Source organism: Pelophylax lessonae (assembly GCF_965119305.1).
Source record: "Pelophylax lessonae genome assembly, chromosome: 6".
NCBI classification, from domain to species: Eukaryota; Metazoa; Chordata; class Amphibia; order Anura; family Ranidae; genus Pelophylax; species Pelophylax lessonae.
The window spans coordinates 103,473,943-103,496,196 of NC_138773.1; the positions used below are offsets into that span (position 1 = coordinate 103,473,943).

General features: G+C 42.5%; 1 protein-coding gene across 3 annotated transcripts in view; it reads right to left on the minus strand.

Moving 5' to 3' along the window:
* The window catches only part of TRRAP (transformation/transcription domain associated protein), a 300,061-nt gene that overhangs the window by 211,718 nt on the left and 66,089 nt on the right, over window positions 1-22,254 (minus strand). For all 3 annotated transcript variants that reach the window (XM_082261087.1, XM_082261086.1, XM_082261085.1), the window contains exons 19-22: window positions 21,300-21,465; window positions 16,078-16,334; window positions 12,450-12,650; window positions 7,466-7,617 (exon numbers count right to left, since the gene is read on the minus strand). In XM_082261087.1, coding sequence (XP_082117213.1) covers window positions 7,466-7,617; window positions 12,450-12,650; window positions 16,078-16,334; window positions 21,300-21,465 — 776 coding nt within the window. The remainder of the gene's footprint in view (window positions 1-7,465; window positions 7,618-12,449; window positions 12,651-16,077; window positions 16,335-21,299; window positions 21,466-22,254) is intronic.

Consider the following 22,254-nt stretch of genomic DNA (forward strand, 5'->3'; position numbering starts at 1 on the left):
CCACATCCACTGCGACCATTATTCTGTCGCAAGGTATATTTTTTTCACAATTTGCTATTTACTATTTAACATAGGTTGAAAAAAAAAAAAAAGAAGAAGATAAAGGCCATCTAGTTTAACAGAAAAAAATAAGAATAAATAGAAATCTCCATATGCAAAACCCTGTACCAACAGTTGATCTAGAGCAGGGGTCGCCAAACTTTCTAAACAAAGGGCCAGTATACTGTGGCCAGTGGGAGTAGAAATTATCCTGGCATCAATGGGAGTAAGCAATGCATCTTTGGTATTAGGGGGGGAAATAGTGTCCCATCATTGTCCGTGAAATTCATAGTGACCCATTGTTGGTGTCAGTGGAAGACGTAGTGCCCCATTATTGGTATCATTGAGTTTAATAGTGCCTCATTGTTGGTGTCAGTTTGAGGAAGAGTGCCCCGTCACTGGTATCAATGGGAGGAATAGTGCCCCATTGTTGGGGGTCTGTGGGAAGAATAGTGCCCCATAGTTGGGGGTCTGTGGGAAGAATAGTGCCCCATCGTTGGGGGTCTGTGGGAAGAATAGTGTCCCATCATTGGTGTCTGTGAAATGAATAGTACCCAATTGTTGGTGTCAGTGGAAGGAATAGTGCCCCATTATTGGTATCATTGAGTTGAATAGTGCTCCATTGTCGGTGTCAGTTTGAGGAAGAGTGCCCCCATCACTGGTATCAATGGGAGGAATAGTGCCCCATTGTTGGCGTCAGTGGGAGAAATATTACCCCATCGTTTGTGTCTGTGGGATTATTAGTGCCCCAACATTGATGTCAGTGGGAATAACAATGCTCTATCATTGGTGTTAATGGGAGAAATAGTGTCCCATTGTTGATATCAGTAGCCGTAATATTACCCCATTGTTGGTTAGTGTAAGTGGGAGGCATAGTGTCTTGTATCAGTGGAAGGAAAAGTGCCCCATTATTGGTATCATTGAGTTGAATAGTGCCCCATTGTCGGTGTCAGTTTGAGGAAGAGTGCCCCATCACTGGTATCAATGGGAGGAATAGTGCCCCATTGTTGGCGTCAGTGGGAGAAATAGTACCCCAACGTTGGTGTCTGTGGGATTAATAGTGTCCCAACATTGATGTCAGTGGGAATAACAATGCTCTATCATTGCTGTTAATGGGAGAAATAGTGTCCCATTGTTGTTATCAGTAGCCGGAATATTACCCCATTGTTGGTTGGTGTAAGTGGGAGGCATAGTGTCTTGTATCAGTGGAAGGAAAAGTGCCCCAAGGGCCAGAAAAAGGCAAGCAAAGGGCCGCATCCAGCCTGCAGTTTGGAGGCCCCTGATCTAGAGGAAGCAGTAAAAAAAAAAAAAAAAACTATAAAGCATGATCCAATTTTCTCCAGCAGGGAAAATTAAATTCCTTCCTGAACCCCCAAAAGGCATTTCGGTTTTCTTTAACTTTCAATGATAATGGTAAACTGGACAAATGGAGAGGGTGGGTGATTTCTTTAACACAGACAGCAATAACTGACAATGGTCCTAATCCCTTTCCACTCCATCCAAAACTAAAAAAAAAAAAAAAAAAAAAAAGTTTAGTTATACTTTAATGTCCAGTTTTATTTTGCGCATTTAGAAGTGCATCCAGCTATTTTTTTTTTTTTAATCTACTGAGCTGAACATAACTAGAGTCTATTCCACACAGCTCTTACTGTGAAGAAGCCTTTCCCTATGTAGAGGTAAATCTCATCCTTTGTAATGACTGACCCCCCAACCAAATGCAAGTAACGCTCAATGTGAATGGCGCCTTGAAAAAAAAAAAAATCATTACACACTTTTATATGTATATTGTAATGTAAATTTTTAAGGGAAAAATAATAAATGCACATTTTTTTGCAGGAAAAAAAAAAAAATGTGCATTCATTTATTTTTGATCCACTGAAGCCTGAAAAATATTGCACCCAGGATCAGCAGATAGATCATGGGTACAATATCAGGCTCCTGCACACTGTCCCTCCAGCTTTCTAGAGGAAGTGTGAATTAACTACAAGTTGTCTCCCACGATAGCAGATGGGACCTCTAGTTTCTTCATTCACAGATCTCTGAGAATGAATGACATAGCTGTGTGTGCGACGCACCCCACAGTCCTACCGATTTTAAAATGTGACAGCGACTATGGGGGGAAAGGAACCCCCACCTGCGGTCACAGGGAGGGGGTGTACTCAGGGGGTAAGGGGAGACTAGAACATGTTACACTCTAAATACGGGTGTAACATGCTATGAAAGGTGAACTTTAGCCTTTAAAAATATCCTCTGAACGCATAGAAAACACAAGCCAAAACGTTTTATCTTATTTTTCACTTTAATTGAGCTCCAGTGTGAGTTGCAAATTCTATGCCCAGACAGCAAGCAGGAGCCTCGCAGCTACAGTCTGAACAATTTTTCGTATAGTGTATGGCCAGCGTCAAACTAATTTTCAAAAAATGAACACTCGCCTGTGAAACCAAACAATCGTGCCATCATGTAATGACCGATAAATGGACATAAATGAATCAGTTTTTGTTTGTTTTTTCACATTTACCTAGTGCAAACAGTTTGGACGAGAAACACAACTTTTCAATTTTCAATTTCCAAACTTGTCCTTCGTTTTTTCGGCTCAAAACATCACAACCGATACCCGATTAGTGCCCATTAACTGGCCGAAAAACAAAAGAACTGTCGTAATGACTGAATTTCGGCCGATTTTTCATATAGTGTATGGCCAGCATAACACACCCTCCTGATGAGCTGGTGATTGGAGAGCTCAAGTTCTGATTGAACAGGAGGGGCGTGTCAGACTACTAAAGGGAGACAGCTGGTCTCGCACAGAGAGCAGGGGTCCTTTTCTCCAGCCTGCTACCCAAGCACAGACTTTTCAACTATAGCTGGAGAAAAATTAAAATGGATAACAAAAAAATACATCATTCTCTGCACCCTCAGACCCCATTCACACCTAGTGATCCTAAAGTGATTCTAAAAAGGTACTTTTTTTTTTAAATTAAATAACATGCTTTACTTACCTGCTCTGTGCAACGGTTTTACACAGAGCAGCCCCGATCCATTTCTTCTTGGGTCCCCCAAGGGCGGTACTGCCCCCCCCCCCCTGTCGAGTGCCCCAATCCCCAATACTAAGGCTCTTGTTATGGGACACTCAAGCAGGCTCACTCCTGAGCTATGCTCCAGTGAATGGACGTTGTCCATTAATGCACAGGGCACGGCTTGGCCCCATCCGCAGCTGTCTTCTCATTGGCTCACAGGCTGTGATTTACAGCAGCAGGTGCCAATGGCTCCCGCTGATGTGTCAGCCAATGAGAGAGAGAGAGAGACCCGGGAGAGCCGCTGCTCACACACATTGCTGGATTGAGTTAAGGCTTAGGTAGGTATAAAGGGAGGGGGGCCTGTGGATGAAGCTGCATCCAGGTTTTTTGTACCTTAATGCATAGAATGCACTAAAGGTACAAAAAACCTTCTGCCTTTAGAACCAGCTCAAATGCATGTTTTTTGCAGAACATGCAAGGCTGCCCTTTGCTATGGCAAAGCAGCCCATGGCATTTTCCGGTTTGAGCTGTTTTACAGTGCATTTTGCCATGTTGAGATACCATTACAATTCATGGCATTAATTGTAACTGCACACGCGACACACATCTTTCGTGTGTTCCCAGAACATGTAGATGTCAACTAAGCCAGTATATCATCATTTGAATGTATTAGCGGTTTTAAAGTCCAGGTACTGACATTTTTTTTTTCTCTACAGACCTGCAAAGGTTACATTTCTGTCTGCTCAGTGAAAGGATCATTTTTTTTGGAAATGCACATAATCATGTGTAGTAAATATTACTCAGCAAGCTGTGAAGTTATCCATGATTCTCCCCAAAGCATAAATTGCTTGCCTTATCTCTTTAACACTAATCTGTTATAGAGATATTTCATCCCATTATTAGAGAAAACCAAGCTTTGTACAGTAAAGGCGAATTCATTTAAGTGAGCAAAGCTGTTAAAAAGAGTTGATTTGCAAAACCACAACCTATCTGGTTGATATTTGGCAGCTTAATCCTCGCAGTAAAACTATATTTTGTACTTTGCTTCCCGTTTAGAGGGGCACGCCGTCAAAGCTTTAAAATGTTATTGAGAATCTATTTACAAGTGATTTATTAGAATATTTAATAGACTAACATTTACTTTTAGAGTGCTGACAGATGGAGACTGTGTTTTCTCCAGTGTTCCCCAGGTAGTGGTGTCATTGTTACCGCTGTGTCCTCTACCATGTACCTGTCACTGTACATCCTGTTCTCGCTCTTGACTAACAAATTGTGTTTCAATATGCTGCATTCCCCTCTGGCATTAAAACAATCCTAAACTCAGGGAACCTTATCCTTCAAGCAGTAGGAGACAAGGCAGTTGTGAAGGATATAAGTAGTGCTTGCAGAAACCATATAACTGTGTTCTCAGAGGAACATCTCTTCCCGTTTATAAACCCCACACCCAGATGTCACCCTATATGTAATCCAGTAGTCAGAAGCTAGGGTAGGATATACCTGTCAGACTTGGGTTAGACTCTCGCGATGCTTGAGAACAGAGAGTGCCTAGGCACGTTCACATGTGCAGCTTCCAATCAGGTAACTAAAAAAGGTACAATTTTTAGGGATTTGCTTTGTCACATGAAACTGAGGTGATGAATCCCTGTTAGATAGTAAAACATTTGATTTTAAGTGTCATGCCTTCAGCTTGGAAGTAATTAATGTTAGGGGAACTTGCAATACCAATATTGTCCACAAGATGCCACTGTGACAATACAATTGTTGTAAGATACTTTATGGTATTTCCTGTTCTCTATTACTGAGTATTAGTTCCACCCCTCTGTGAGAAAATCTCCATTTTAGATTTACCTCATGAAGGAGCAGTCAGCATCTGAGGTTGTTGTGGGAGATTCCTGAACCCCCCTTTGAAGCATCGCTGTTTCACCATATTCTCAATCCTATCTGATCAGTCCTATCTGACTATTCACAATCCTATTTGCATATCCATCTAACTTGTAACCTGTTTTATGTGACCACCATTCTTTCACTGGAATAAAGCCTTAAGTTACAAAAGGACTGGTTATTGCAGGATTAAAGGTTTAGCTGTATGTTGAGCTGCACACGCCTGGGGCATTCGTGTAGTGAGAACAGAACATTAAGTATAGGTCCATTTTAAAGCAGAACTAAACTGTATCTGGAGCATCCTCCCTTACTTAAACTGGGAATTAGATTGGTGTTTTTTCATCCTTCTGATTTTCCCTAGCATGCTTACTGCCTCCTTTCTCCCGCTGCCCATAGTGTCTTTTAATTTGCCCTTCCCTTTAAAAAATCTTGAATCCCCCCTTTCCATAGTACTTCTACCATGGCCATTTTGAGTAAGGGCAGATGATTCATATAGCAATTTCCTGGAATCCATTTGCCCTTAGCTCAAACATGTAGGTAGGAGAGTGTGCTTAGCTGAGAAAACCCCTTCACCAGTTGAAAGAAAAAATGCCATTGACTCCTGGGATGTAGAACATTTTTGTCTAGCTCAGAAACCAGGAAGCAACTGAAAAAAATGTGAAAAAGAAAATTCTATTTACTAATGCTAGTAGCCTAAAGATTAAAAATGTTAAAATGCTGATTTTGTAAATTTAGTTCTGCTTTCAGGTGATGCAGGAGACTTAAAGTAGAAATATAAGCAAACATGTTTTTTTTTCATTTTGAATAGAGTAAGGAAGGGTTATAACCCCTGTTGGTTTATTTTTTGGCATTAGGGTCCCTCTGGGAAGATTTACCCTCATTTTCTGTCCCATCTCAAAACAGGAAGAGGAAATACCTGAAAGTTCAAGTGGTAGTAAAGTCTTCTTAATAAATGTAACAAATGGGGCCCCCTGCAGATTTAAGTCATAATGTACTATTATGCACTACATACTAGTACAATATGACAGACTTACCTACATATGAAGCCCCCCCAGCGCTGTGCTGTCATGGCACTCTCTGGTACCTGGCGCTTCCATCTTCACCCGGTCTTCCTTCCGGGTTTAGTATCTTCTATCGATTGAATGGCCGGCCCAAGGTGACATCACTCCCGCACATGGGAGTCACATCATCGTGGCACAACGAGCAGGCTGCAAATGTGGTCTGAGCTGCACTTGTGTGGCTCAGATTACATTACCCGCTAACATGCAGGGGAAAGATTTATGACAGAAAAGACCTCTAGGGTCTCTTCTGCTAAAAAAAAAAAAAAAAAAAAAAAAAAAAAACCCTGCCTGTAAAGGCATTTTGACAATCGTCACTTTACTACTACTACTTTAAGAGACTCCCTTGGAGACCCCCAGGCCACCAGAACTAGATTCTCCATTGGAAGATTTTCCCTCTAATCCATCTAAAAACGAAAAAAAAAATTTGCCTTTAGTTCTACTTTAATCAATTTTGTGGGTTTTTGGTCTTGTGGAGACTTAAGGGCCATACACACTATAAGATTTTCTGAAGACTTTTTCCTTTTCTATGTAGTGCAAGGGCCTGCCAGATTGCATACAAATTGAAAGTGTTTAGGTTTGACCTCATATTATATGGTTTTGGTAAGTCTAAAGGAAAAAGTCTTCAGAAAATCTTATAGTGTGTATGGCCCATAACAGTAAAATCTACATGGATGGATTTTCTAGTCTGCACATCTGCAATGGTCTTTATTGGAGAACACAACTCTCTCCCTTCGGATTTTGAAGTGTACCTTATCTCAAAGTCAGTACCAGGAGAAATGTAGAGGCTGCCAAGGCTGAACTCTATGTAACTGCCTGGTCATCTCGAATTAGCACTAGCTTCAATTTTCATTCTCTTGCAGAGCTATGGCTGCCATTGGTATCCTAGACTTCCATGTGCTTTGCATGCTACATCCCCTTCACTGCAGGCTGTGATTCCACGTGCCTGTTGCTACCTAAATATAGGACAAATTAGTGATGTAGAGGCACTCAGGCAGAGGCCTGGTAACACAGTGGTGGATGTGGTATCTGTTAAACCTGCAGGAGTCGGATACCAATGGTGGCTTTAGCTCTGCAAAAGGAAAAAAAAAACTGCAGTCATCACCATACAGAAAGGTAAGTATTACTAATTTTCTTTTGCGTTGGGTTTTATTTGTTGTTTGGACAGGTGGAGATCTTTCTGCATTGCCGTACTACTATGCTGTTAGGAATGTGTAATGTGCTAGTCAACTCTGTTCAGCTTTGTATGGGGTCTCATTAAGAATGAGAGACCAATAAATGTCATGGAAGAACCCGGTAATACATTTTTCTTAAACAACAAAATTATTCAAAAGTAATGAAAAGAGTGGATTTTAAATATCTGCTGGTTAATTTGTGAACATTCAAAATAAATCAACAAAATTGACCAAAAACCAATTCTAGCTTCTGTAAAGCCTCTTGGACTCTGTGCATGCTAAATAAATAATTTCTTACTTGGGATGTGCCAGCAGCTGATACAAGGCATGTTTATTATCATCCAAACTCATCATTGCCACCAGGAAACATTTGATCACCTCCCAAGCCTGTCTTCGATAGTAAGGCTCAGTGTTTGCACTCTTCAAACAATCCAAGGCTGTCTCGATGGCCTAAAGGGAACAAACAATAATTAAATCAGAGTCAAAAAACACACACAGTGCACAGCCCAAGTCTCCTGGGAAATCTGTTTAAAGAACAGAACTTTGTCAAACTTTCCACATAAAACTTTCATTACCTCCCAGGTTTGCTCTGTAAAGTGTGAGCCTTACTTTCTTACAAATGCAATACAGAAAGGCAAAAGTCGCAACACAGTACTTACAAAAGTATCCTGTTTCTGAATGGGAAGTCCATCTCCAGCAGGAAAGTCCAGTAAAGCAGGCCATAGATGATGCAACTTTCTTTCCTGCAACCACGTGTTGCAGGAAAGAAAATCGCTCAATTCCCCTATCAACACAGTCAAGTGTTGCTGGAGGTATCCCTCTTGCAGAGCTATTGTGTTCTCCCGGTCGGTGAATCATCCCTGCCAGAACAACACAGTGATCACTGCTAGCGGTTATAGCAGCGGGAAATAATCACATGTAAAAAAATCCGACATACTGGTTGTACCCAAATCAATTGAAGAATCGACTTAGGTACAATCAGCCTACCCATAGATAGTCTAAATCTTGGCTGCTCTCTGCCGAATCGGTCAAGATTCAATCTATTGTTCAGGAGTGGCTTGACACAAGAAATGCGACAGTTGTAGCCCATGTCCTGTATGCGTCTGTGTGTGGTGGCTCTTGAAGCAGAGGTGGCGGCTATCTCTGTTGCTTGTGCACCTTTTTCTACCACACTTTTTTCTTCCACTCAACTTTCCATTAATATGCTTGGATACAGCACTCTGAGTAGCCAGCTTCTTTAGCAATGACCTTTTGTGACTTGCCCTCCTTGTGGAGGGTGTCAATGACTGTCTTCTGGACAACTGTCAAGTCAGTAGTCTTCCCCATGATTGTGTAACCTACTGAACCAGATTGAGAGACCATTTAAAGGTGTTTTGAGTTAATTGGCCGATTAGAGTTCTATAAAGAAATAGATTGAAATGTCGGCTCAAAATAACAGCCATTCACAGCCACATCCCTATGCGTACTGGAAAACAAAATTAATCAGGGATAGTCTTGATTGCCAACCAGTCCTGAAGGACATGAGAGGCTAGCAAACTATCACCCTGCAACGTTTGGGATTTTCCAAGGGCTATGAAATGGTCTGTAGAAATATAAAAATACCACATATAAAATTCCAATAAGTATAAAGTATAAAGCCGTTGGAAAATCCCAAACTTTGGAGGGTGATAGTTTGCTAGCCTCTCGTGTCCTTCAGGACTGGTTGGCAATCAAGACTATCCCTGATTAATTTTGTTTTCTAGCTGATTAGAGTGCGACACCATGATTCTACAATATTGAACTCTTTCATAATATTCTAATTTTCTGAGATACAGAATTTTGGGTTTTCGCTACCTGTAAGCCACGCTCATCAAAATTAAAAGAAAAACACTTTAAATATATCACTCTGTGTGTTATGAATCTATATTATATTTGAGTTTCACTTTTTGAATTACTAAAATAAATTAACTTTTTGATGATATTCAAATTTTTTGAGATGCACCTGTATGTGTTAATATCTAGAAAACCCCTTTAATTCAGTTCCCTTTGCTTAGCTATACCTATAAGGGGTAAGCTCCCCTTAAATTGGAAACTGTGCATTTTCACTACACTACAAATGGGGCTGAACTAAATCCAATTGAGAAACGTCAAGACATTTAGAATGTTCACTGCATGAATTTCATACCTGATTAAATCATAATTAATGTGAACTAAAACTGACCTTTAAAGTTCACAACAAAACAAAATATCACTGTGTGCCTCTGGGGTAGTATCATATGAAGCCTTTTAAACAGTTTAGAGAGAAGTAAACCCTTGCTTCACAACAGAATTCAAGCCTGTACTGTCATTTCCAATTTAAAGTGAATCTGCACTCAACTAATCAACTAATGTAAAACAGACATCAGAATGACAGTGCGGTCACCTAGAGGTTCAATCATCTCCTCTATAGTGACTAAACGAGAAAGCACTCATGCACTCACAGCCATGAGCACTTCATGTTCATAGGTTCGGAGCACCAATACTAGGCAAGATGCGCCGTCTGCCCCGATTCAATCTGCAGAGCAAGAGAGGCATCAAGGGTTTAACCACTACAGCTCTCATACTTGTTTATCTTAAGGATTAGAGCAATTTTCAGATTTCTGCTACGAGCCTGTTTTGACAATTTTGTCATCACCTAACCACTTGCCGACCGCCTAATGTACATTTACTATGGCAGATCGGCTCTATTGCGCGAAATCCTGTACCTGTATGTCATTTTGTGCAATAGCTACTAGATGGCGCCATCGCACCGCAGGAGGCGCCATCGTGGCGTGATTGGCTAACAGGGATGTCAATCAATGGGTCCCCGATGTCCGCCGACCACCCGCGATCATTCCCCAGAGAGGCAGAATGGTGATCTACCTGCGTAAACAAGGCAGATCACCGTTCTGACAGTGAAAAAGATGGAAATCTTGTGTTTCTGCTAAGCAGGAAAACCGATCTCTGTCTTCATCCAGTCAGACCATCCCCCCCACAGTTAGCAAGCACCAGCTAGGAGCACACTTAACCCTTTGATCGCCCCTGATGTTAACCCCTTCCCTGCCATTGTCATTAGTACAGTAACAGTGCATATTTTTAGCACTGATCACTAATAAGGTCACTGGTTCCCAAGAGTGTCAGTGCCAGGAAAATTATAATTTAATGGAGAAGGAGAATAAGGAGTTAGTTAGGGCTGATTAGAGTAAACTAAAGAGCTGCATAAATTGATGGTACTATAGAGGTACCTGTAATAAATACAGTGCCTTGCGAAAGTATTCGGCCCCCCTTGAATTTTTCGCCCTTTTGCCACATTTCATGCTTCAAACATAAAGATATAAAACTGTAATTTTTTGTGAAGAATCAACAACAAGTGGGACACAATCATGAAGTGGAATGAAATTTATTGGATATTTCAAACTTTTTTAACAAATAAAAAACTGAAAAATTGGGCGTGCAAAAATTATTCAGCCCCCTTAAGTTAATACTTTGTAGCGCCACCTTTTGCTGCGATTACAGCTTTAAGTCGCTTGGGTATGTTTCTATCAGTTTTGCACATCGAGACACTGAAATTTTTGCCCATTCCTCCTTGCAAAACAGCTCGAGCTCAGTGAGGTTGGATGGAGAGCATTTGTGAACAGTAGTTTTCAGTTCTTTCCACAGATTCTTGATTGGATTCAAGTCTGGACTTTGACTTGGCCATTCTAACACCTGGATATGTTTATTTGTGAACCATTCCATTGTAGATTTTGCTTTATGTTTTGGATCATTGTCTTGTTGGAAGACAAATCTCTGTCCCAGTCTCAGGTCTTTTGCAGACTCCATCAGGTTTTCTTCCAGAATGGTCCTGTATTTGGCTCCATCCATCTTCCCATCAATTTTAACCATCTTCCCTGTCCCTGCTGAAGAAAAGCAGGCCCAAACCATGATGCTGCCACCACCATGTTTGACAGTGGGGATGGTGTGTTCAGGGTGATGAGCTGTGTTGCTTTTACGCCAAACATAACGTTTTGCATTGTTGCCAAAAAGCTTGATTTTGGTTTCATCTGACCAGAGCACCTTCTTCCACATGTTTGCTGTGTCTCCCTGGTGGCTTGTGGCAAACTTTAAACAACACTTTTTATGGATATCTTTAAGAAATGGCTTTCTTCTTGCCACTCTTCCATAAAGGCCAGATTTGTGCAGTATACGACTGATTGTTGTCCTATGGACAGAGTCTCCCACCTCAGCTGTAGATCTCTGCAGTTCATCCAGAGTGATCAATCTCCTAAGCTTTACCAACAATGATGTACTTGTACAGCAGAATGCGGCTGCCCAAAGATACTTCCATAAACAGTTGTCGGTTTATCTTAATTTTTGATGGTCAACATTAGAAACAACAGTCTATTTAGACTAGCCTTTGTCAACCAGGGTGCCTCCTGGGTTCTTTAGGGATGCCTTGACAAAATGCCTAAAAATTGCAACAAATTGCCAGAGGTTTTTACTTTACAGCATTACAAGCCTGGGGACCCTGTGAGTCAAGCAACTGGCATCCTAACAAACCTGGGCACTGTGCAGGTCAAGACACTGGCACCCTGAAAACCAATGAGATCACTGGTTGAAAAAGGAGAACCATGGGGGTTTGCAGAGCATCCTCGTTTACCTTTCCCCTCTCCATCAGCACTGGTGTCCCATTGGCAAGAGAAATACTAGAATACTTTTCAGTACCAGTTTGCAACTGTGGATGGCCCGTGGGTACGGATGTTGCTGCTATATGTAAAACAGTTTGTTTATTTTTTTTTACATTTTAGAATGGGGTGCCTCAAGATCGTGCAGAATCTTAAAGGGTGCTGCAACTGAAAAAAGGTTGAGAAATACTGATTTAGACAATCAGAAAATTCCTAAGCTTTACCAACAACGGTGCAGCTGCCCAAAGGCACTTCCATAAAGAGTTGTCAGTATCAATGTAATCATTACAGCATAATTAGCCCCGCCCCCGTTCATCAGTATCAGCAGCCAGTTAGGTACATCACACCACTAGGAACCAGTAGAAAAACACCCAACAACCGCCCTGCATGAATAAAATGATATGCTTTGCAGTCACGTAATGGGGCCAATTTTAAAACAAAAAGAAAGATAGGAAAAACACAAACATTTTTACATTTTTTTTCCATTAACGCTTTCATATTGTAGGGGTATATGGTTGCAGGAGAATGAATGAAAGCAAGCCTTTCCTTCCACTTTAACACTTTAAGGAAAACTATAAGTTATTGACAGAAAATACAAACACACACACAATGGACTATCACCTTTTCCATTGGAAGCTGAATGGAAGCCTTACAGTCTGCAAACTCCGTTGTAATGCTGGGTCCTTGTATCTCAGTCACAACATATTGCAGCTTCTGCGATTCTTTTAACATTTTCCGATTGCTTCCACCAAATTTTCCCAGGACTCTGTATGCCACATGAGAAATGCTATCTGCAGGATTACGAAGGGTCCTCCACAAGGCCTAGCAAAAGGAAAAACACTTTCCTTTGAAACGACCATCTTCAAATGTAAATCAAAAATTACCACTAGACAGTAATAATTTACATTAACTTATAATGATCTTTTACAAGAAGGTTGAAGAAGAATTCCAGCTTGCCCCTAACTAGCCCCTCCCCCTCCTAACACCTATGATCACTAACCTGTGCAAGAAAGATGTATATACTTGCCTATTTTCAAGCCGCTTTAGTCACGTGACTTGGCTCCTGTGTCAGCCAGCACGGCTTACGGGGAAAGAATGAAGAACCGACAATGGATGGGCCATTGAAGTCTATGGGTGGCGTCACTGCGCCAGGCTTTACCAGCCATTGTCGAAGCTCTCTCTCCTCTCCCCTGCAGCTGCCACTGGCAGACACAGGGGAAATCATGAGAACGGAGTGGCCTGAAAATAGGAAAGTATATAGAGCTTTCTTACACAGGTTAGCATAGGAGTTAGAAGGGGGGAGGGGACAGTTTTAAAGCTAGTTAGGGCTCTTTCACGCGGAGCGGACCGCATTGCGATCCGCTCCGGCACTTTTTTATTTTTTTATGTCCGCATATCATCCCATCCGTTTGCGGATGATATACGGACATAATGTATGTCTATGGGCATTGCGGATGTCAGCGGATGACACCCGATTTTGCATCCGTTCCGTTTTTTACACGGAACAAAAATAGGGTTCTGTTCCGTTCCAAAAAAACGGAACAGAACTGAAAAGACGAAAATCTGATGTCAGCGGATGGTATCCGCTGACATCCGCAATACATTATATCCCTATATCATCCGCAAAAAAAAAGGATGATATACAGACATGCGGAACGGCCGTGTGAAAGAGCCCTTAGGGGGGGGGGAAGACAAAACTCCACTTTAAATTGTAACTGATCTTCTCAACCAAATTAAACAACCATTGCTATCTTGTTGAGTGTTTGCATATTCTGGTGCCTTAACGGTTTTAAAACGCCATCCATCCTTATTACACATGGTAGTTTGCTGACAGTTTACAATGAATTGAGGCAAGAGGGTAAACTGGAACAAGCATGTTGATGAGGGTCTAACTAGAACAAGCATGTTGATGAGGGTCTAACTAGAACAAGCATGTTGATGAGGGTCTAACTAGAACAAGCATGTTGATGAGGGTCTAACTAGAACAAGCATGTTGATGAGGGTCTAACTAGAACAAGCATGTTGATGAGGGTCTAACTAGAACAAGCATGTTGATGAGGGTCTAACTAGAACAAGCATGTTGATGAGGGTCTAACTAGAACAAGCATGTTGATGAGGGTCTAACTAGAACAAGCATGTTGATGAGGGTCTAACTAGAACAAGCATGTTGATGATGGTCTAACTAGAACAAGCATGTTGATGAGGGTCTAACTGGAACAAGCAAATGATGGGGTCTAACTTTAGATATACACATGCTTATTCCAGGGTCAGTGGTAAAACCTTACTAAACCCAGCTGGATAAAGCACGAGCCAGGCAAAAAGCGGCTTCAGAAGTGGGTTGTCAAATCGCTTCTGGTGTCCTCTCTTTTTACTTTAAAACATCAGTCTTGTGTGTTCACCTTGTAATAAGTGTGCATTTGTAAAACAAAGATTTTAAATTACTGGTAAGAAACCAATATAAAATGTACTGGGCAGCAGAGTGGCTAAGTGATTAGCACTTCCGCCTAACAGCACTAGGGGTCATTGGTTCGAATCCCAACCACAGCACTACCTGTCTGGAGTTTGCATGTTCTTCCTGTGCGAGTTTCCTCCCACACTCCAAACACATGCTGGTAGGTTAACTGGCTCCTGTCTAAACTGGCTCTAATTTGTGTATGTGTGAATGTGCGTTAGGGACCTGAGATTTTAGGCCCCTTAACCACTTGCCAACTGCCTAACGACGATTTACGTTGGCAGTCAGCCCTTCACAGGCAAAGTGACGTAGGTCTACGTCGCTAGCCTGTGAGGCTCTAGGGAGCGAGCGCGCGCCGCTGGAGGCGCACTCCCGCTCGCTCACGGACCCCCCCCCACCGCGCGTGCGCCCGGCGGACCCGATGTCTGCCGGGCACTCGCGATTGTCCGCTACAGCGGGAGAAAGGCAGGCGGCTAATGTAAACAAAGCCGCCTGTCATTCTTCCCTGTGTAAGAATTGAGATCATACGGTTCTGCTATGTAGGACCGTTGATCTCTGTTCTTACACCTCAAGCCACGTCCAATCACAGTTAGAAGCACGCCCCTAGGGACACACTTAAACCCTCCCTTTCAAATAAAGTTAACCCCTTCCCTGCCAGTGTCATTTTTACAGTAACAGTGCATATGTATAGCACTGATTACTGTAGTAATGTCACTGGTAACCCCAAAAGTGTCAAAAATGTCAGTCAAGGGTCCGATCTGTCCGCTGCACTGTTGCAGTCCCGCAAAAAAAAAAAAAAAAAAAAAAACATATGTAGCAAAAAAACAAAATTGGCCTAAAATTTTGATTTTTACATTTTTTTGGGGGGAATTTCATATAAAAAAAATGTGAAAAATATTATTTTTTAAAAATTGACGCTCTTTTTTTGTTTATAGCGCATGATCAAAAAAAAAAAATAAATAAAAAAAAAAAAAAAAAAAATCGCACAGGTGATCAAATACCACCAAAAGAAAGCTCTGTTTGTGGGAAAAAAAAGGACGTCAAATTTGTTTAGGTACAGCATTGCACGACCGCGCAATTGTCCGTTAAAGTAATGCAGTGCCGAATCGCAAAATGGGCCCTGGTCAGGAAAGGGGTAAAATCTTCCGGGGCTTAAGTGGTTAAGGGCAGGGACTGATGTGAATGTGCAATAAATAAGTAAAGAGCTGCGTAAATTGATGGTACTATACAAGTACCTGTAATAAATAAATGTAAGCTAAAAAATAAATGTATAAATAAAACAAACTGAAAAAAGAACTGCAGTATCCTTTAAACAGGCGTCTACAATCAGCTCCCCTGCTTTTCAATAATTTAGCATTCATGAGTTCTCTTTGATTTTAGGAGTCCTAGGAAACAACCACACAGGGAAGTAAAATGGGCTAGGTATGTGACCACTGCCATCACTAACTGTCAGAACATGGTGATAAATGTTGAGAGAGATGGAGAACACATTTTTTTTTCTTACCTTAAGAGATAATTTGAGAAATATACATTTTTTATGTGAGATATAATCCGTGTTTAGGAAACGGTTTAAAATTCACTTAGTGATTAATTAACAGAAAATGTCTCCGTGTTTTCTGTAATACTCTGCATGCTGTTCTGATGAAGAAACAAAATGCACAGAAAATACCATTTAAGTCACCCCAGATGCAAGACTGAAATGTCTCCTCAACTGGGAATACAGACCAATTTCTTTTTACTAAACGCCTGCTTTTTCATGAACCAATACTGCCCCCTGGTGATCGCAGTCCACATTACCTGCATAAGCTCAGCACGGACAGGCTGAATGTGATCATAGAGAAAGTCAGGCTGCAGGTTATCCACACACAACTCCAGAGTCCTTAGACCCTGGCTGACAAGCGTCTGAGAGCCATTCAGAGCAGAGACTAAAGGATCCATCAACATAGGAAGATATGGCAACAGGGAGCTTAGACGAACAGGCACAGTGAGACACAGTTCCACAAACAGATCCTTCATGTGTTGTTTATGTAGGCCACTTTGTAACATGTTCAAGCCTGAAAAAAAAAACATTGTTACAGAAACGGGCTTTGTGGAAGTAATGCAGACCGGAAAAACAAGGCATTTGTCATTTCTGTATAAGGATCTGCAGAAATATCACTTGAATATGCTCAGGGCCAACATTAGAAATCATAGGCCCCTTACAGGTTACTTGACAGGGCAACCCCATTGATGTGCTCTTGCGCTCCGCTAAGATAATGCTGCCCTAGGGATGCACACAGGCAGCCTCTGCTGGGCCTGTGCCGGGTGCTTACCTACTGGGGACCAGGCCAGATACAAGAGTACTGCCTGTATAACCCCCCCCCCCCCCCCCCATCATCGGCCGTAAACATTGTGTTCTTCTATAATTACACCACAGTGTACAGAGGTAGAAATGATATAATGGCATTACAGGAGAGAGAGCGAGAGCGAGGGGAGAGAGCGAGAGCGAGGGGAGAGAGCGAGGGGAGAGAGCGAGAGCGAGGGGAGAGAGCGAGAGCGAGGGGAGAGAGCGAGAGCGAGGGGAGAGAGCGAGAGAGAGGGGAGAGAGCGAGAGAGAGGGGAGAGAGCGAGAGAGAGGGGAGAGAGCGAGAGAGAGGGGAGAGAGCGAGAGAGAGGGGAGAGAGAGGGGAGAGAGCGAGAGAGAGAGGGGAGAGAGCGAGAGCAAGAGAGAGAGAGAGCGCGAGAGCAAGAGAGCGAGAGCAAGAGCGAGAGCGAGAGAGAGAGAGCGAGAGAGAGCAAGAGCGAGAGAGCAAGCGAGTGAGAGCGAGAAGGTAAGAGAGAAAGAGCGAGAGCGAGGGGGCGAGAGAGCAAGAGAGCGAGAGCGAGGGGGCGAGAGAGCAAGAGAGCGAGAGAGCAAGAGAGCGAGGGGGCGAGAGAACAAGAGAGCGAGGGGGCGAGAGAACAAGAGAGCGAGGGGGCGAGAGAACAAGAGAGCGAGGGGGCGAGAGAACAAGAGAGCGAGGGGGCGAGAGAACAAGAGAGCGAGGGGGCGAGAGAACAAGAGAGCGAGGGGGCGAGAGAACAAGAGAGCGAGGGGGCGAGAGAACAAGAGAGCGAGGGGGCGAGAGAGCGAGAGAGCAAGAGAGAGAGCGAGCGAGCAAGAGCAAGCGCAAGCGAGCGAGAGCAAGCGCGAGCGCGGGGGAGCGAGCGCTATATTATACCACAATAGACCAATAGAATAATATTACAGGTACATACTATAGCACAGTGCACTATACTGGTTTTACAGTACATTGCACAGCACATTGATATAATAGTATTACAACACCGAGAGCTATATTACAGTGCATGGATTTGGTGGTGATTTGGTGACACGGACTGAATATTACTGTTGAAGATAAAGCACGGCACCTTAAAGTGGTTGTAAAGTAAGAAGGTTTTTTTTTTATATCTTAATGCATTTAGTTTAATTAAAAAAAAACCTCCTGTGTGCAGCAGCCCCCTTCAATATTTACCTGAGCCCCATCTAGATCCAGCGATGTTGCAGCAGTGTCTCGGATGCCCGGGACTCCCCTCCTATCAAAGTCAGTCAGCCAATGAGAACAGAAAGGGGCGGGTCCAGGCCGCGGCTCCGTGTCTGAATGGATACAAGGAGCGGTGACTCGGCTCGGGTGCCCCCATAGCAAGCTGCTCGCTGTGGGGGCATACAACAGGAGGGAGGGGCCAGGAGCGCCGAAGAGGGACCCAAGAAGAGGAGAATCAGGGCTGCTCTGTGCAAAACCATGTGCACAGAGGAGGTAAGTATAACGAGACTTCACAATCACTTTAATGTATGCTAAAAGAATTTTCACATTGGATGTTGTCACAAATCAATTTAGGACTGAGCATCATAATATTTGGATAAATGTTTTTTCACTGATATTACAGCACAGGTCACGGGGGAATATTATAGCACAGTGCACTCATATAATAATATTACAGCACAGGTCACATGGGCATATTATAGCACAGTGCACTCATATAATAATATTACAGCACAGGTCACAGGGGCATATTATAACACAGTGCACTCATATAATGATATTACAGCACAGGTCACGGGGGAATATTATAGCACAGTGCACTCATATAATAATATTACAGCACAGGTCACATGGGCATATTATAACACAGTGCACTCATATAATAATATTACAGCACAGGTCACAGGAGCATGTTATAGCACAGCGCACTCATATAATAATATTATAGCACAGCGCACTCATATAATGATATTACAGCACAGGTCACAGGAGCATGTTATAGCACAGCGCACTCATATAATAATATTACAGCACAGGTCACAGGGGCATATTATAGCACAGCGCACTCATATAATGATATTACAGCACAGGTCACATGGGCATATTATAGCACAGTGCACTCATATAATAATATTACAGCACAGGTCACAGGGGCATATTAGAATAGCACAGTGCACTCATATAATGATATTACAGCATAGGTCACAGGGGCATATTATAGCACAGTGCACTCATACAATGATATTACAGCACAGGTCACAGGGGCATATTAGAATAGCACAGTGCACTCATATAATGATATTACAGCACAGGTCACAGGAGTATATTATAGCACAGTGCACTCATATAATGATATTACAGCACAGGTCACAGGGACATGCTATAGCACAGTGCACTCATATAATGATATTACAGCACAGGTCACGGGGGCATATTAGAATAGCACAGTGCACTCATATAATGATATTACAGCACAGGTCACGGGGGCATATTAGAATAGCACAGTGCACTCATATAATGATATTACAGCACAGGTCACATGGGCATATTATAACACAGCTCACGGATATAATATTACAGCACAGGTCACATTATAGCACAGCTCACCGATATAATATTACAGCACAGGTCACATTATAGCACAGCTCACCGATATAATATTACAGCACAGGTCACCGATATAATATTACAGCACAGGTCACATGGGCATATTACAGCACAGCTCACGGATATAATATTACAGCACAGGTCACAGGGGCATATTAGAATAGCACAGTGCACTCATATAATGATATTACAGCACAGGTCACCGGGGCATATTATAGCACAGCGCACTCATATAATGATATTACAGCACAGGTCACAGGGGCATGTTATAGCACAGGGCACTCATATAATGATATTACAGCACAGGTCACAGGGGCATGTTATAGCACAGGGCACTCATATAATGATATTACAGCACAGGTCACAGGGGCATGTTATAGCACAGCGCACTCATATAATGATATTACAGCACAGGTCACAGGGGCATATTATAACACAGTGCACTCATATAATGATATTACAGCATAGGTCACATGGGCATATTATAGCACAGTGCACTCATATAATGATATTACAGCACAGGTCACAGGGGCATGTTATAGCACAGCGCACTCATATAATGATATTACAGCACAGGTCACAGGGGCATGTTATAGCACAGCGCACTCATATAATGATATTACAGCACAGGTCACAGGGGCATATTATAACACAGTGCACTCATAAAATGATATTACAGCACAGGTCACAGGGGCATATTAGAATAGCACAGTGCACTCATATAATGATATTACAGCACAGGTCACAGGAGTATATTATAGCACAGTGCACTCATATAATGATATTACAGCACAGGTCACAGGGACATGCTATAGCACAGTGCACTCATATAATGATATTACAGCACAGGAGCATATTATAGCACAGTGCACTCATATAATAATATTACAGCACAGGTCACAGGAGCATATCATAGCACAGTGCACTCATATAATGATATTACAGCACAGGTCACAGGGGCATATTATAGCACAGTGCACTCATATAATGATATTACAGCACAGGTCACAGGGGCATATTATAGCACAGTGCACTCATATAATGATATTACAGCACAGGTCACAGGGGCATATTACAGCACAGTGCACTCATATAATATTACAGCACAGGTCACAGGAGCATATCATAGCACAGTGCACTCTATTATATTACAGCACAGGTCACGGGCTCATATTATAGCACAGTACACTCATAATATTACAGCACAGGTCACAGGGGCATAATATAGCAGAGTGCACTCATATGATGGTATTACAGCACAGGTCACATGGGCTTATTATAGTAGACTGCACTCTTAAAATGAGATTACAACACACGGTCACATGGGCAATTTATAGCACAGTGCACTGATATTCTGGTATTACAGCACAGTGCACGGATATATTGCTATTACACCATAGTGTATATTACAGGCCAGAAAACTGATATAATGGGTTTACAGGACAGCACACAGAGATAAAAGAGGTATATTACTAATATCATCCTATAACAGTACAGTACAGGGTGAGGTATATGAAGGTACAGTGCCCCATTAAAGGTAGATTACTATAGGTGTCATTGATGTACGAGTGTATAATGTAGTCGGCGCTCTCATCACGGTCAGGACTTTCCAAGGCCAGCTCGCTCTCCCCCGCTGCCAGCTCCGCTCTTCCCTGTCACCCAGTTGGAGCTTCCCAAACAAGGGAAAGGGGAAACATACCAACACTGCTTAGTATCAAGCAAACCAGTAACACAGGAGAGGAACCCTTTCAAGTCCCCACCTTTTGGAGGTCCATGTTTCTAGAAGCCCCACCTACACTACCTTGACAGTACTCTATTGTCTGTCCATCCACGGAAGACCAAGGCTAGGTTCAGCGCTAAATTCTAGTTACTTTAGTGATGTGGGAAATGTCAAAGTTGCAGGGGCCCCATGCTGACCAGATGGAGCCTAGGTCCGGTAAAGGAGTGTCCTTGCATACACCGCACAATGACCATGCCAAGCTATACAATCCTTGTTTACCGTTAAAGAACAAACTGAGGCTTTTGTATAGTCTATAAGGAAGGGAATACTCTACTTATTCTGCATTAAATCTAGCATAGTGCAATAAACAACAGATAGTAACCATTAAAACCATTTATACTTTGACTGACCTTGCAGTAGGTTGGGTAGCAAAGGCAGAAACTCCTGGTACAGGAGATCATGGCTACCTCCTCCTATAGATCTGAAGAGCGCTCGGAGCAGCAAGAAATAGTTGTATGGTTCCTTGGCAGTCTGAGCCAGTTCCATCGAACTGTTTACAATTTTGTGCAAATGTGGCTGCAGAAAAAAAAATAAAAGAGGACATTTAAAAACATCGATTTGGGGAGCAACAATTAAATAATCATGTCTTAAATATGATGAGATTATGCAGATTCTTGTATACCATTCTTCATCTACTCATTGACCATGTAACTGAGCTCTTACAGAGCATCATGCCTCTGCCTATGAGGGTCCTGCTTGTAACGGTCAGCTTTGCAATGCCTAATGGGTATTGTAGTTCTGCAACATCTGGAGGGCCGCCAGTTTGAGACCCGTGGTCTACTTAGATGATTTCCAAACCAGTCGCTGCAGCCAGATTCCAGACAGCCTCTCACAAAAGTAGTCAGTGAGGCTGGCTCCTCATACTTGGATGTTGCAAGTTTGTACAACATCCTTTCAAGACCAACAGATTTAAATCACCAAGGAGGCTTTTAAACAGTGATTGGTGGCAATGATGGAGTAACTTCTCTTAGTATTGGTGGGTAAACAAAAGGGGTTCCTAGACAACCCGGTTACAGATAAAAATGCAGTGTGGTGGACTAGGGCCCTGCAGCTTACTTAGAAAAAAACCTCTTAACAGGTGGGATGTAATCCCCATAAGCATAGGCAGAACTTATCTCAAAAGAGAGTTAGTTCTGATTAAGCGTCCAACCCAGCAATAAATTAAAAAAAAATTTTAATCTGTCATCAGGCTCCACCGATTATCCCCATTCCAGCCTATGCCAGAAGGATGTGTACCTGGTCCTTTAGCCTCCTAGGATTCACACATCACATGTCCTAAGAGGCTGCAGGATTGGGCCCACAGAG